The sequence below is a fragment of the Gouania willdenowi genome, chromosome 4 (assembly GCF_900634775.1).
Source record: "Gouania willdenowi chromosome 4, fGouWil2.1, whole genome shotgun sequence".
Classification (NCBI taxonomy): Eukaryota; Metazoa; Chordata; class Actinopteri; order Blenniiformes; family Gobiesocidae; genus Gouania; species Gouania willdenowi.
In genome coordinates this window covers 26,074,726-26,092,291 of record NC_041047.1, presented here as the reverse complement: position 1 = coordinate 26,092,291, position 17,566 = coordinate 26,074,726, and the positions used below count along the sequence as shown (strand labels likewise).

Genomic DNA, 17,566 nt, shown 5'->3' with positions numbered 1-17,566 from the left:
GGAGGGCGGGCCCACGTCATCCTTTCGGGCTCTGCCCGGCCGGGGCCCCGTGAGCAAAGCCCCGGCCACCAGGCGCTCGCACTCGAGCCCCAACCCCGGGCCTGTCTCCAAGGTGGGGCCACGGTAGCGCCAATCCGGGCGACGTGAACTGCCTTTGTTTTTTCATATACATATATGGCTATTGAACCGCTCTTAGTCGGACCCGTCACCTGGTACCTGTTTGCCTTGGGAGACCCTACCAGGGACATTAAGCCCCCGACAACATAGCTCCCAGGATCATTCGGGTACTCAAACCCCTCCACCACGTTAAGGGGGCGGTTCATGGAGGAGAGTTCGAAAATGTGAAGTGCGCAATTATTTTTTCCGGAGTTATTGCCCTTGTTCAGTTTTTTTTACTCTTGACAGATTTTCTCAGAAACCGTGAAAGATACAATAACCAAAGTTGGTGTGTGGATTCAGGGTATCAATACCTTCATGGAGTTTGAAAATGAGAAATGCGCATTTATTTTTTCTGGAGTTATTGTCCTTGTTCCGTTTTTCTTTACTGTGCTTGAGGTGTCTTCAAAGGGGACAGCTTTTCTTAGAAACTGTTTAACATAGTAATTTGATATTCTGATGTGATAATATTTTCTTATGTACACTTCTGAGTTCTTAGATTTAGGACATTTAGGAAAAGGTTGTGAGTTATAATGACAACTAATCTGGCGGGGTTAGTTGATGAATATGTCTTCTTGTTATTTTTACTTGCGTATAGAAAAATGAACAATATAGACTAAATTGATTACAAAATCTCTAACTTTTAAACTTTGATCAGCTGATATGGCACACTAACACTGCTGGCTTGAATAACGAATTTTCTTTTCAAATGTTCGTACATCACATTTCTTTTTTCATTTGAGTAAAAACAAAACGCAAATAAGGAATGAGTATTTGTTGGATATATATATATATATATCGATGTAAATGTGATTTGGGATTTTATGGAATGCAGTTTCCTTCACACATGTGACTGGAACACATGAAATTTAAACCTTCCTTTAGTAGGAACACCTCTTACAAAGAATCAAATCCTAGATTCATTGAGTTTGTACGGTTGATGGTGTTATTACATTGCTGACCTAATCAAATCAAGACAATACATCACCCGTTATTCTTACGCTAAAACCACCAGCTCACAACACTAGGGATGGGCTCTTTTATTGGACCGCCTTCATTTCCTGTAGTGGGTGGCCTGTGTCTGCCGCAGTAAGAGGTCAGAACCAAACATCTTAAAACTGCAAGTTTATGACCTCACTGCTTAAAGTGTTTGGATTTTTTTTTTAACTGTTATTGTCTGTGCATTAGTGTTTTCTTACTCAGTGTGTGTTACTGTTCTATGATTGTATCCTTGGGTTTGAAAAGAACATTTTATCATGAATAGACATCTCATCTACATATTTTGCACATTATTTACAAATCGTTATAGGTCATGTATTGCAAGCAGACATTTTCTATGAAAAAGATTGCTGTGAAGTGATTAAGATGATCATGTGAGCAAAACTGAAAGATCACACAAAATCTCAACACAAAAGTGGAATGTCACATTATCAGATATAAGCATTGTATCCATAATCTTTTAGTCAGTTGATGCACTGTACAATATTTTCTTTCTTTTGTTAAGGCAGGAACAGTCTATGAGCTACACCTATTTAACAATTTCTGAAGATTCCTCTAAAATTTCACACAAATCTTAACATTATTAAATGTTTGATTCATTTTGCGTGTATATAAGAGGGTATAAAAGCATTAGCTGGACACAAACAAATGGCTCAAAATAGGCAATATATCACAGTACAAATCACATCACACAAGTATTTAATATTATTCAAAGAGTACAGTCAGTGTGTTTCTTTACAATTATTCCATATTTCTGAGATATATTTTTTTATAGCTTAATTTGAATTAAAATACTCATGTTAGGAGTTGCTGATTTCATTACTTCTTAGAACATGAACAGCACAGTTAGATGAATTGCTCAGTGTGTTCTAACCCAGACCTTCTCCTAAACAAGCCACACTACAAAACTCACTCACTCACACGTGCTGTCCCTTACGGGAGAAAAAACCAAATGTGCCACATTTTGTGCAGCTGTTTGTTAATAAATGTGCCTATGTGGCATTTTGCATCAGCAAATTTGACCCAGAATTGTGTTTCTGGTAAGACTTTGAGTTGTAAATATCAAGATTCCTATCGTATAGCACCATTTTGAGGAAAAAAAAATTGGTATGAGTCCATATCGCCTAGCCCTAGCTCAAAATGACTAATGCCAATTTCCTTGTGTAGGTTTTTTTTTTTTAATGCAAACAATCAATTTTAAAGCTAAAATAAGTACATTGGGTCCAAGCACATCACATTTATAATTTTACTGTTAAAGCGTAAAAGGTTTTTTCAAGTTCATCGTAAACAACTAAGTTAGTGTTCATCTAAGCTCTGATATTTCATGCTATATTGCTGCTGTCTCCTTGAGTATTTATGCCTTAGATAACTTAAAATGCCACTATGTGTTTTTCAAATTCCCTCATTGGGAAATCCTAAAGCTTTGAAGACTTTCATCTCATCGAGAAACAAACTCATTGAAACAAGTTTTGGAAAAAGCATTTTTGTATCTGTGTGATGCAGTCTGATATTTTGAGTAATGTCACATGATATATCACATGTGGCTTGGAACTTACCTATAGGCTAGGCCTGATTCTCAAAAAGGTATATGGTAGGAGAATTTGGGAATAAAAGTGGGGAATTAAGCTTATTTGGTCAATTTGAGTATGCTGATTCAGAATATCAATGTTCCCAAGCTATAACTTGCCACCCAAACCACTGATTCAAAGGAGAATCATAACCCAGGCTGCTGCTGAAAGGTTCTCAAACTTGTTTGATGCTGACACAGCTCATAGTAATGTCAGTGTTTTGATTTTATCTTTTAACAATCAATGTACATCTGTTTTTGACAGAGTGGCACCTTTGAAACAAAACAGAGCCCAACATTCAACTTACTGTCCTTGGATAAGTGAAAGTATCTGTCACTTTAGGAGGTACTGTCGGAAAATAGAATGCTTATAGAAAACCACTAAACTAGAGGTTCATAGACTTCATCTTTAAGAATCGATCTTTTCCCTTAAATGACATGATAAGACATGCAAGAACATAATATTTTACAAATCTTATAGCCTCAAAAAAGTCTTGTTTGATACAATCAGTAATATCATCTCTCTTGATATTCCCCATGCACCAGTATACTGAAAGACTGAGTGTAATGAGTTTTTACACTTGTAAATAAGGTTGCTACCATCCCCTTTAAATCCTCATTGTTATATCTGCAATTTGGTTGCATCCTAAACTTGATCTTCTTTTGCTCCTGTGACCCTACAGGACATCACCACTGTCACCACTCAGTCATATGAAACCAACTTCAAGCCCTATCAACGTCCTCCCAACTCCATTTTTAAAAAAATGTTTTTGACTCTATTGGGCCCTGTATTGTGGAAATGATTAATGTGTCTCTTCTTACCGGCTCAGTTCCCAGCTTCTTTAAAAAAGCTGTTGTCGAACCTCTGTCAAATATAAACCTAATTTAGATCCATCTTCCATCCAGACCAATATACAAATTGCCTTTCATGTTAAAGATCTTGGAAAAAATGGCAGCAGAGAAACTTATATATTTTTTGGAAAAAAATTATGTGATGGATACTTTCCAGTCTGGTTTTCGTAACTTCCATTCTGCAGAAACTGCTTTACTGAAGGTCTCTAGTGACATCTTGATGGCAGCAGATACTGGAGAGTACACAGTTCTAGTTCTACTGGATCTCTCCACTGCTTTTGATACTATTGATCACAGTATCATGTTAAACAGGCTAAAGGATTTGTTTGGCATTACATGCCTGTCCTGTGGGGTACCCCAGGGATCCGTCTTGGGTCCGATTCTGTTTTTATTGTTTTTTTTCCCCCTTGGGCAAATTATAAGATATTTTAATGCTATATCTTATCATCTCTATGCGGACGACATCCAGATATACTGCTCTTTCAAAGCTTCTGAATTTCATAAATTATCTAGTTTAATAAACTGCCTGAGGTACAGACATCAAGACGTGGTTACAAAACAAGTTTCTACAATTAAACAAAAAAAAAAAAACAGAAACTTTAATTTTGGCTCCAGACAGGGAAATCAAATAAAAAAAACACATAGATTTTGTCCAATCTTCAGCATTTTACAAACAAACAGCTGTTATTCAGTGGGATAATGTCAATTTGTTAAGTCAAATCAATTTCGGATGTCCTTAAAGTCTGTTACACTACATTACAGACATGAAATAAGCTCTAAGCTAACCATGTCCTTAAGCAGTTTTAAATGGTGAATTTGAAGATTACTTCAAATTCAGCTAGGGAACATGGATATTCAGAATCAGCACATGACAATTGTCTAAAACCAACATGTTCCCCGCTTTTCCCCCAATTTTCTGCTAACCGCTAGTTCCAGCAATCTTTTTGAGAATCGGGGCTTCTCTATATACAGTTTGAATCAAATCAATTGGTTTTCAGAGCCCTTATCTGAAATGAATAACAATAAGCAGATGTTCTTCTGATGGACATACCTCATCTACTCCCACCTCCCTTCCCATCTGCCTTTCCATCAGTGAAAACCCCCCAAAAAATCATTATCAGATCTAACGCAAGTTAATTTATGCCCCCATTTTTTCAAACTAAACCCAATGATAAAGATCACTTGCTAAGCATGGAGCTTTATGTTGGGTTTGAAAACCAAACAAAATGCACACACTTCCTATTAATGAACTTTCCTATGCAGGGCTCTACACTAATTTTTTCAGTGGTGACACTGGTGCTACCAGTGGGGGGAAAGGAGTATACTGCATAGCCATGCAGGCTGATAGTTGACTTAACTGGCATAACGTATTCTTGTATGAAGTAAAGATTGACAATGGCTCGAGATATATTTTCAGATTTCAGTGTTAATATTAAGTTTTTTCTGCAACAAGCAGTGGCTGAAATAACAGGTTATTTCTTTTATATCATTTTAAAATTTGGGGTTTTTTTTACTTTTCAGAAATGCTGTGCTTGACTTATCTTAACAGTAGCATGACATAGTATCTACATTGCTTCACCCCATGAAATTCAATTCAGAGGGTCCAGCTCTTATAGTGGGGTCTCCTAACCCTCTTCCAATGGTCAGGGGTCTGCAACCTTTACTCTACAAGGAGCCATTTTGCCTCATCTCACCTGGATTAAAGTCCCCCTGGAGCCGAAAAAATACCTTCTCAATGAAGACAATACAGTGTAATAAATTCTATACAGTTTAAATTCTATGTTTGATTTGATTTATATCGATCATTTAAATGGCAACTTAAAAACAGTTTAAAATAAAATGAAATAAATTGACATAAAGAAATAAAACAGCATCTTGCATCTTCAAATTCTTACACATCTCAGTTTACATGAACACAATATTATATAAAGAATATATTTTTTTTAGTTAATGTATTTGAAAGGCTACAAAAAGTAACTTGAATTTGATAACGCATGATCATGTGGTCAACACATGCTAATTGCTAATTTTTTGCCACACATAAAGAGTGCATATTTAACTGGCACATTGGCGGGTAAATTTATCTACCACACAATTAAAATCAAAATTTTCTTCCAGAATAGTGTTTTTGTTGGTTTAGTTATCTTACCAGGGATTTAAAACTTAAAGTTAGTCACAGGTGCAGGAAAAGTTAATGGTCTGTAGTTGTTGCAGGAGATGAAGTAGGAAGGTGCTGAGTCATTGCACAACGTGATTTATTTTAGGTTAGCAAATTGTTATATCTTGATTTTATTTGTCATTAATCATTAATAGCTTCTGTAAAAAAAAAAAAAAAAACTATTTATTTCAATAGTTTTTTTTTAAAGCTATAGGGAGCCATTGCATAAGAGTCAAAGAGCCACATTAGGCTCCCAGACCCCTGCCCTGGAAGAACCACAGCTGAACATCTGGCCTGGCATCATAGTCCATCAGTTCTGGTCCCTCCATGGTGATTCTGATGAGTGTGTACGGTCTCGCTGCATTCGGCGAGTTCTTCCTTTTTACTGCTGCTCTCAATGTGAGCGTACACTCACTGAAGGGCCCTTTATGCCTGGCTCCGCTTGCGGACCGCGCGCACTCCAATGGAGCGCACTGGTGTTTATACGCAGCGCTTTCACTGTTGCATTACCCTCAGCAAAGTTGTGTGTGCGCGCACCATCTCCTCACCCGCAGAGTGAGAGAGAGAAGTGCACTCTGTGGGATGTGATGAAGCGCTCAGCCGCTCCGTCTAAAATAAGGTCATCCTATACAAATTGCACAGATGCGATCGGATGAAAATTTCACTCGCACACACTGAAAAAATAGTTGCATATGTGACCAATTTGGTTGCAGTCTCGAGCCCTGCTATGAGGTATCCTAACTTTGTATGCCCTTTATTCATTAGAGTCATGCTTGAGGACAATACTCTTAGTCCTGAAGCTGCAGGGTGACTCACATAGTTTAATTGTCTGTCTTATCTAGCGTGTGCCCAGCCCTCTGATGGTAAAAAGATTGTAACCCCCTCTGTTTGATTATACAGATTTGCCAGGATGTTACTGTGTGGAATGTCAGGTTGACAAAAAGGTAGAAACTTCTGTGTTATTGTGAACAGAGACATTGATTTATTCATTATACTGAAAATACTTCCTCGTTCCTGTCTCTCCTATTAGAGATGATATGAGATGTGCACTTTTAGCAGGTTAGCTAGATTTTTATTTGCTCTTCTCACAAAAACTATATAAAAATATTAAAAGATCTTCTAACAAAACTGTTATGTTGTGATATAAGATGTTCTTGACAATATGAAGCAAAGTAAGTACAGAAAGGCGCTAAGATTAGGTAAATGTCATAATTCAATATATATCTATACCTATGTGATTGTTGTAAACTTCAGTTAAAATGTAATGCTTTATCTTCGATAGAGTCCTTGTAATTTGTAGATGCGGTGTGTGAGCTATTTGTTGCTGTGATCATAAATTCAAGGCTGTTGTGTTGGTGTGTTGACCATATTTGAATTCTCTTTAACTCACTCAGTGCCATTGACGAGATAACTCATCATTTCAAATCCCAACGCTCAGTGCCATTGACGAGATAACTCGTCATTTGCGTTTTTTCAGGGGGATTACTAAAAAACACCCTGGCGGAGGTCCCTCATCAATAGCTAAGCTGTGGTGTGTTGTAGTGACCAACTGTGCCCTGAAGATGGCAGCATTGCACCTTTAGATGAGAGACTAGCCACTGATGCTACCCAGCAAATCAGGAAGAAGCAGGAAAAAGGGAGATTATGGCACTACAGAGTGATATTGTGACATATCCAGCAGCTCACAGCTCCACATACTAACACAGAACATGTGTGGACCTGAGTGGATTATTGATAATGTTGTGATCGTGAGATAAAACCATCAACTAACCGGGCCAAACGGGTCATCCCTGCGTGTAGGGAGGAGGGGGGGTGTGGAGGTGGGTACAAAATACCCCCAGCCTGTGAGCCAGATAGCAAAATAATAGGTGACATTTGGGAGGTAGCAGCGCACCTTTGGATGAGAGATCATCCATGCTCAGCAGAGCTAAGAGGGAGAGAGCAAAGGAGTTTATATGAGACAGAAAATGGCGCTACGTTCAGAGTTGACATTCCCAGCAGCGCACACTCCAGCGCACACTCCACTCCATGGTGAGATAAAACAATAAAAAAACGGGGCAAGCAGTGACACTCTGCATGTCGGGGAGGAAGATGAAGTTGTGTGTGGGCAGAATGACGGGAGAGAAAGTTGGAGGAACGCCAAAATACAGAAAGAAATCCACTCAACTCTGACCCAGATAGATAAATAATAATAATTTTGCATTCAAAAGCCTGGTCTCAGTGTTTTTCTTTTTTTATGTTTTATATAAGGAAACAATGTTCAGATGTTAAGAGTTGTCACTAAAGCAAAAAAAAATAGCGTTAAAGTCACTGACATGGTTTTTGTTTTTACTAAAAGGCTTTTTTCTCAGCTTTTTGCTCTGAAACTGAAGATTTGTGTAAAACTTGCTCTATTCAAAAGAACGAAACGAGCCAGAAACAAATGTCTTTTTTTTAATGAAAGTAGAGGCTCCAATCTTTCAGAATCTGGTGTCAGATTTCAGATAGTCATAGTAGAAAATATTCTGTGGGTCTTTAAAATCAGGCAAAATGCTCAAAAACGACTGGCACTGAGGGGGGTGGAAAATCTGAAAATGGCTGGCACTGAATGAGTTAAGTTTGACCTATGCCCAATATTTAATATTGGCCACAGTTACATGATGTTTATTAATTCGGAATTAGTTATTCCCAATTAAAGGGGACATGTCTTGCTAAATACACTTTTTTAGCCCTTAAATGCATTTTGTTGTATATTTAGATTGTTTAGAAGTACAGAAAAGTTCAAAGTAATCTCTACAGGTGCTCCGTTGATATCTTTATATTCTGTTTTGGTCATATTTTTCAATCTATTTTGATTTTTCTATTCTCTATTACGTTTTCTGAACAATAACGTCACAGTATTTGCAGTGGAACTGCCAAATTAGGACATCGACTCCAGGCCCAACACTTCGAGCAATCCGCCATTTTTATTTCTCGCTGCGATTTTGTAGTCCAAGCTCAAGGATGCCGAAGTTACGAGAGGATAAGTAAAAAATGTTCGGTTGTTGGATGTAGTCACCCACACGCTTCATTACACCGTCTCCCAGCATCAGAACCTTTTCGAAGTGCCTGGTTGAGTTTTATTTTTCACGGAAATGTACCCACATCTGTGGGTAAGGTCATTTTTGTGTGCGCGAAGCACTTCAAGGATGACTGTTTCAGCAACCTCCGTCAGTATAAAGAAGGATTTGCCGAAAGACTTTTTCTGATTGAGGGTTCAATTCCTTCTATCTTTGGAGACGACGAACACTTCAGTAAGCTGTAAATAACACTAAAAAGTAGGGATGTAACGATTAATCGTAAGGCAGTTAAAAATCGATTCATAGGTATCACGGTTGATATCGATTTTCTGAAAATTGAATCGCAGTACTTTTTTTAACCAGCAGAGGGCAAGTGTACAAGTGTAGGCGGCGGGCGGAGTCTGCTAATACTTTCTTTCTGGCCACCTTCTACTCTTAAATATGTTAATAAATGATTCATTGCCCCTTTAGCACCGAAAGAATATCTGTAATATTACTTGAATATCTGTAAAAGTCACGTTTTTCTATTAGCTCTGTCTGCTAGCATAGCTTCTCTTCTTCACTGCAAGAATTTCTGCATGCCATCCGACCACTGTGTTACCAGCGCCCTCTGCTGGTCAAAACAAATATGACGTAAATCAGTGTAATTACGTTTTTTTTTTTTTTTAAAGTCCAATTGTTAAGGCACAAAATACATTTTCAGTTGCACTTTTAAAAAGAAAAAGAACTATTATGCAGTTTTGCATTGTTTATTATAGAACCAGAATTTAAATTAATAGGCTTCATTTTCATTTCTATTATTCCTTTATTTATTTCATTCAAGATTTATTTTTCGTTAAATTGCATTGTTTTGAATAGTTTATCAAGGGATTCTTTTGACAATGAAATATAAAAGGAAAATACAGTATTTTCTAGTTTTTTTCCCCAAAAAAAAATTTGTCTACAGTCCCATTTTGTAAAATAAATCGTGAGAGAATCGTATCGTGAACCCAGTATCGTGAATCGAATCGTATCGGGAGTTGAGTGAATCGTTACATCCCTACTAAAAAGTGTGATGATAAGACGTCCCTGTCATTGTTTTGTTAGCATTAGCAGTTGCATCGTCTTCATATGTTTGCGCTGTGTGCTCGTTTTAGATCCTTGATGATATGGCCTACGTGATTGAATTTAAGTCTAAAGTTTTCATTAGTCATTTCATTTTGCCATTTTTGTCCCCGAAAAGACTATTAAAATGCATTTTGTGACGTTAGCTTGGCGCTAGCGTTAGCTTGGTCGTTGTGTTAGCTCACTTGTTAGGGTTCTGCAGGTTCATCATCTTCATTTTCATCTCGCTCCGCCGGGTCCGACTCTGGCTTGAACATGTAAGGCTGGATGGACAAGTCTTCCGTTGTTGACATTTTGTAAATAGCGTGTGAATAAACATTTTCTGCGCCGCTAGACAATCGTATCTCTTTTATCAAACTACAACAATGGCCGAACACGGTGGAGTTGAATTGAGTGTCACCTCTGCAACCTGGAGAGGGGGCGGGGTATGAAGTGTCTCATTTGCATTTAAAGAGACCGCACCAAAACGAGTTGCTCTTAGAAGCACATCAGAAAAGGGGTAGAAAAGGGGCCTGTGGAGCTATAATAATGAGGAATTCAGACACAAGCATTGCAGTTCTGCTTTATATAGACCACAACTGTATGATTTATATGCAAAAAGGAAGGATTTAAAAGCATGATATATCTCCTTTAAATTATTCAGAATTAAAGTGTTCTGCTTCATGTTTACATGGAAATAGTAATTCCTGCGGCAAGTCGTGCATGCGCAGAACGACTGGAATTAGCTTAAAGCAGAATTAAGTGTTTACAAGAAAGAGGAATTATTTAATTCTGAATTAAAATCGGAATAAACCAGCCACCTAGTTTGTATTTAAATTTAATTCGGAATTACATTTGCATTAGGAATTAAGTGTTTACAAGATAATTTTAAGGAGGATTAAACTTTTATTCTGCTTTAAAGAGGAATTAAAGCTCCCATGTAAACATGGCCATAGTCTTGGAGTTGCCCAATAGCCCTTATGCCCAGTGTTTGCTCACAGGTACCTGGGTTGCTGGTTCCAATCCAAGGACTTGCAGGAGAGTGTGGTGCCAAACCTCCAAAAATCACACCAAAAATGTTTAGTACAGTTTAATTATGTTGTATTTTGTAATTCATTTTATGTTACACCAGTTTGCTTAATTCTGGAGAAATTTTGTAAGGGCAATATTTAGCACCATTTGTGAAGACTGTTTGTTTATCTCTTCCAAAAGCTTGCTACACATTTACTCACTGGGGAAATTATGGTGACAATATAAATCCCAAAAACATGCATGTGAAAGTATGTTATATGTCATATACTGGTAGTTATTTCCCTGTCAGACGGTTCATTTCGTAATTCTGGTAATAAAACTGGATGTCATAAACAACATTGTTACATGCTAGTCCAATATTTGTATTGAAGTCATTAAAGATGGGCTGAGAGATGAATATAGAGAAGAAGTTTAAAGAGTTTTAGTTTTAAATGAAAGTTTTGGGATTAGACTATAAGGTTATGGTTCTGATTTTTATGATTCAGCTGAAAATGTGGTTCATTTTTGTCAAGTAGACAAACAGTAAGTCAGTCAGCTGCTTTGGCCAAAAGCCGGAATCGGCTTTGTGTTGTTGGAAAGCGGCTGGTGTCATCCTGCCAAGACTTTTGCTGTAATAATGTGAATCTCATATCACGGTTAGCTGAAGGGCCAGGATGGGGGATTTCCAGTGGAGGATTTGGATGGGTCACAGTGCTCAAGGAGCGCTTTTTGAAAACTCAGTGCAAGCCCCTTGTCATTTTTTTTACTCAATTAATCTTTTGTTAACATTCAAGTCTTTTACTGTTGTATGTATAAAAAAAAAGATACACCAGAGGACACACTCGAGAGTGATACAGAGATAATTGCGTTTTTTTCAAAGTGAACAGTTAACAGAAGTAAACATTCTCCCACACATTAACCACAGTGCTGCCATTTCATTACATTGTCTTTATTTTTTCCTTACGTGCTTTGAACTTCAGTTAATTAATCTCACTGATCTTTGCCCTATAGTGCAAGACTCCGAGCCAAATCCTTTGAATAGCTTTAGCCAAGCCTATTGCAGCTGAGCCGGAACCGTGGCACAGGATTGGTTGAGAAGAGAGCATAGGACAGTAGGGGAGTAGTTCCACCTTACGTCTAGATTTTGCTTTCGTTTTGAGTGTAGAGCGCTGTCAAAATGGCCAGGTTAAGTTGGGATGCGTTGTGCTTTACCACAAGGGAGAAGTCTGTGTGAAATATATTCAGCTAAAGGTAATGGATCATTTTTGTGTCTCTTTTTGATTCCTTTAAACACATGTATTGTGTTTTTTAGTGTTAGCATACAGTAGTGAAAGTTATTTTCAGAAAGTGAAACTTAAAGGTGGAGAACTTTGGGATTCCAAGGAACCTTATATACTTTAGAAATTAAAATATATATTTTTTTAGCTCAGTTGAAACTATTATTATTATTATTATTATAGTTTTTTCATTCTCAAAGTCAGTTTTCTCATTCGTATTTGTAAATTGAAGGAATTTAAATTGCAGTGACTCACTTTGCAGGGAATCATGATATGTTTTAGTTTATTAATTGACTGAATATTATGGGCTGTGCTGCCTTTTTGATTGATTTTTGCATTTACATTCTTCCTGTGTGAGATTTCTGAAAAATGTTTCAGGCTCTTATCACACTTTGTCACACTTGTGTTATTGCTTCTTTGTCAAAACCTGTTGGCCCGTATACAGTATTGGGTGTATGAGCTGATATGTAAAGCGCTTTGAGACTGCTTCAGTGTGGTGATAAAGCGCTATATAAAATCAAGTCCATTTACCATTTACCATTTATGTGGTTTCCTTTGCCCCTCTATATACGTATATATTAGGGGTGTTGGGGAAAAATCGATTCGGCGATATATCACAATATTACGTCGCATGACTCTTGGATCGATTCTAAATTCATCCATATCGATTTTTAAAAAAAATAAAAATACGAATCGTATCGCCAGATGCCAGGCAATACACACCCCGAGTATACGTATATGCTTTATTTCTTAATGTAATCCATTATTCAGATATTGCTAAGTCTGTTAAACTAAGTAGAGTTTCTTTGCTTGAGCATAAATCCTTATTTTTTGGATGAGAGTTTAAATAGCCCCAAGGAAAGCGCCAAGCAAGTCGAGTCGCAAACACTGAGTTTTCAGGAATGACCTCAGTTTTGGAATGACGCAGGTATATTTCAAATGGTGGATAGATATGCAGGACTCATGAATGGATGGATGATTGATTTTTTTCTACTCCTTCCTTTTCCTCCAGGCAATACCACTTGAACAGCAGCACTACTGCCACCATTCCAGAGATGCACATGGACATGTACTCGGGATTCTCTGATGTGGACTTTTCCAGCCTCACCCTCCCAAGGAATGGAGACTTCCCTCCGGTATGTCCTGTATTTTATTGCTCGTGTTGAACTTCTCGACATGTCATAGCTGCAATAAGATGACAGTCCTCTTACGTTGGCTCTGATGGTTTGGGTGTCTCTCTTTGTTATTTTGCTTTCTTATCAAAGTAAGACCTCCCGCTTACTGCTTTCATCCTGTCTTTCATGTGCACTCGGCTCAGCTTAATTCACTGTGAAGCTTAGTGTTGTCTAGACAACTGCAAAAGCACCTGGCCCTCTCCTGTTGAGGCTTGTTGTTAATAAGCCGATGGTTTTTAACATTCCTCTAGACTTGTAAGATGTACCTCAACAGATCAGACAGGTAAATTTCAGATTCTGTGGTGTTTTTCTGTCCTCTTTGAGGCTGTAACGACACACTAAATATGTTGCATTTCTGTAACTCTTGTAATTGTTTTTCGTTCGTTAAGCTTTCATTGGAGTGTTAGTGGAGATATATTTTCGATTGCATTGAAGTAAAAAGGAGTTGATGATTTATGACTGTGTATTACAATAATAACAGTCAGTTTGGTACCTATGAAAAAATAAAAAATCTAACTAATGCAGAAACCTTATGTTGGATGTTAAGAGCATATCGTTTAAATGAGGGAACTTTAAAAAAAAAATGTGACCTCTTGGTGATTTTTTTTTTTTAAATGAATAAAAGGCAGTTGATTTATGTGTAGTCAGTATTTTTGGCTTTTGTATCGATTGTTGGATTCATGGTGTTCTCTACTAGCTGTCAATCATCCATATTATTATAGTTATTCAATCCCTGCAGTTATAAGAATATACCATAGATGTCAGTGATGCACATATCAACAAACAAGGAGTGTGTGTTGTCAGTTTTTTTTTTTTTTTTAAATTTAAAACAAGGTTTCTTCGCTGTTGTATCTAGCCACAGTCTTAGCATCTTGCTGGAGAATGATGTGTGTGTTTTAGTGGGGGGGGGGGCATTCTGTGCATGTGTTATGTGCTTTCTCAGCTGTTCCTTCTTGTTTTGAACACACCCTTCCATGTGAGTCACAGGGTCAGTGTGGCTTATCTCCCACCCAGTTTTTTTTTTTTTTTGTGCCAGCGTCTCGTATGCATCTTCTCCTTTGTTCTTGATGTGGTTCGCCCACATGAGAATGTGGCTGAGCTTTCTTTTTTTTTTTTGTCCTTTGTAATTTCCCACTTTCTGTCACTGCTGTACTTCTGTATAGGAGCCCCCTATTGGTTTGCACTATATCCTGCAGTGTTCCATATTTGGTTTTCTAGTACACAATAGGAATATCCTCCATAACCAAAGGCGACACAGTCAATCAGGAAGTAAATCACCATGGTGCAGGCAAACAGGAGCTTGTTGTTTGGTTATTTAGACTCTTCTTCAAAGCCGGATATCTTTCCTGGATTGACTGATACCAATTTATAGGGATGTCCCGATACAACTTTTTCACATTCGATACAATACCAATATTGCAGCCTTGAATATTGGCCGATACCGATATGGATCTAATACGATATCATCACGAATCATACATACTGTTATTTTGTAGTGTGGAATGTTAGAAAAGACTTGATTAAGTGATGTTACTCAAACTGAGAACAATAGTTAGCAACAGTAGGTATGAGAAAACCTGACCCATTTATCATTAACCAATTGGTTACATACATTTTAACCTTCAACATAATATCTACAGTATTCTACAATTGAATAAAGATAATATAATATATATCGGAGATTTTAGATGCAGTCCGATAAAATCCGATATTCATTTTCTGGCTGATATCGGACCGATATCCGATATCAATATCGGATCGGGACACCCCAACCAATTTACTCTGTGTGTTACCCAAAATAGATGCAAACATAAACACAAAATGACCAGTAGGGGTGTGTATTGCCTGGCATCTGGCGATACGATTCATATCCCGACACATGTCACGATACAATACGATATATCCCAACATTAAAGTATAAGGCGGTTATTGTGATTTTTTTAATATATGACTTAAGAAACAACTAATCTGTAAATTTGTACACCTTCATGAGAACATTATCTATGAAATATATTATATTGGCATTTTTTAACCTGGCTTTAACATTGGTTTAAACATGTGATGTGCCAACAATTTAAAATAAAAAATAACAATCTGCCTGTGGCTTTTAAACCAACTTTGACTTTAGTGCAACTTAACTGAGGTATATGCCTAGAACAACAAATAAATGCAGAAAGTTAGTACTTTCTTTTTAGATTTTATTGAAAAAACACAAGCTGGTCAACATGCCCAGGTTTGTGCAGTTACAATGTCTCCTGCAGTGACTTTCCTGGTTAAATAAAGGTTAAATTTAAAAAAAATTAAAATTAAAAATAATATAGATAAATTTTGAATCGATCTGAGAATCACGTGACGTAATATCGCGATATATCGGCGAAACGATTTTTTCCAACATCTATAATAATTAGCTACTTTTCCTCTCTGAAGAGACACGCATCAAATGCCATAATAATTTAAGCAAAGTTGCAAACACAGGCATGGGTTTTACATTTTCAGCATTTTTTATAAATGTTTATTCTGAGACTCCAGTTAACCAATCATACATGTTTATGAACAACGATCACAAGCATGGGAATCAAACCCAGCATTGTGTCACACTAGTTCAGCCATTGATGTCAATAAGTGATTTCTGCTAAGTTTAATACTGTAACTTTATCAGATGATCCATCATTTATAGAGAGGAAACATTTGACGGTTTTGTCCTAAATTACACTATAATTTCCAGAAAAAAACAATCAATTAAAGCTGTCACGCACACACAACTTTCCCTGGCCTTGCAGGGCGACGTGATAATCTATAGTGGTAATTTTTTAAAGTGTGATTTTGTCCTACGATTATTAAAACAATTCTGACTCTCATTTGCTCTTGAGATGACACAAAGGAAGTCATTTACATGACGTAAATACAAAACTTTTAGTATTTAATTTAAGTGAGTTTAAATTGTTACAATTGTTCAAAAGAATATGGGATCATTTGTTACTGTTTATTTTTATGGCTTATACTCTGAATTTGTTTTTTTTCTTCTAAAACTTAGTTTCCCATCAGAAGTCATCCCAGTCACACTGACCTTTAGCTGCACCTTGTGTATAAGTAGGAAACAGACTTAGGTCCTGTCAGTTTAACAGTTTATTCCACTGTGGAGATGACCTCATTGTGGCCAGGGCTAATGTGCATGTTACATACAGTATGTCTGCAGTGGGGCAAAAAAAGGCTGAATAGACACTTTTAAATTAAATCAAATTAACCCTTAAATGTAACTAATTTGTGAAAGGTTGTGACTAAAAAAAAAAAACAAATGTTCTCACTTCCTAATGAGTCTTGATTTTGAAGGTCAGCCACCAGCATTAGAAAACACATGGCATATGAATGATATTCTATGTATAGGAAATTAAGGAGCGACAGCCAGCCAGATAGTTGAGGATGAGGTGTCTGATGCATAAAGATAAATTAATAAAAAGGTTTACTGGAAGACAAACTATCAAGTATAGGTTGGCTATCCACACTGGGTGACCTCAGGGAGAAAACAGCACTTACCAACATACACACAGGCACCAGCTGGAGACTTTATTCTGTCCACCACAGGCTTCTGCTCTATATTCTAAAACTCCTAACCAATTCTATACATGCACCCTCAGAAATACCTACTAAAATTACAGGGGGTATGAAGTAATCTGTCTATTAATTCCTAAATAATAACCCCATCTATAGCGAAACCTAATGTGGATTATAGAATTATTCCACTTGATTGTCATCAATTCAGTTTTTTTTGTTGCTTTTTTTACTGGCTTATGAAAGACTATTTTTATTACTAATTCTTCCGGTAGGTTATCAGTAAAATCAATTTGCTTGTATTTCTCAGCAACTTCCTTGTATGTATTTCCTTCAGCAAATATCTTTTCAATTGCACTGTGAAAAGGAGGAAGTTACAGCTTAATTTGAAAAACTAACATAAAATGTCATTTTTTTTTAATCACTTTGTTTAAAAGTTGTGTCGAAAAGCCCAATAATCCTATAGTTCCCCCCCCCCCCCCCCCCCTTTTGCACACATACACATGTCGCCTCATACACAAGTTATTCAGAGGATTCCCACTCATCGGATGATGACACCATGGACAGGCGCCACTCGGTCTCTGTGTCTGACTCCCTTTCAGTCCGGCAGAAATGGACATTACAGTTCCTCACCACTCTGCTTAATATCATAAATTCCTGGAAGCTGGGCAGATCTCCTACGTTTTACTTATAAAGGAGAC

General features: G+C 37.2%; 1 protein-coding gene across 7 annotated transcripts in view; it reads left to right on the top strand.

Annotated features, from left to right (window-relative positions):
• The window catches only part of sbno2b (strawberry notch homolog 2b), a 92,688-nt gene that overhangs the window by 31,587 nt on the left and 43,535 nt on the right, over positions 1–17,566 (top strand). For 5 of the 7 annotated variants that reach the window (XM_028443966.1, XM_028443965.1, XM_028443964.1 and 2 more), the window contains one exon: positions 13,154–13,277. In XM_028443966.1, the coding sequence (XP_028299767.1) occupies positions 13,154–13,277 (124 nt within the window). Of the gene's footprint in view, positions 1–12,031; positions 12,116–12,953; positions 13,070–13,153; positions 13,278–17,566 lie in introns of those variants that run through there. The other 2 variants (XM_028443968.1, XM_028443969.1) reach the window with 2 other exon arrangements.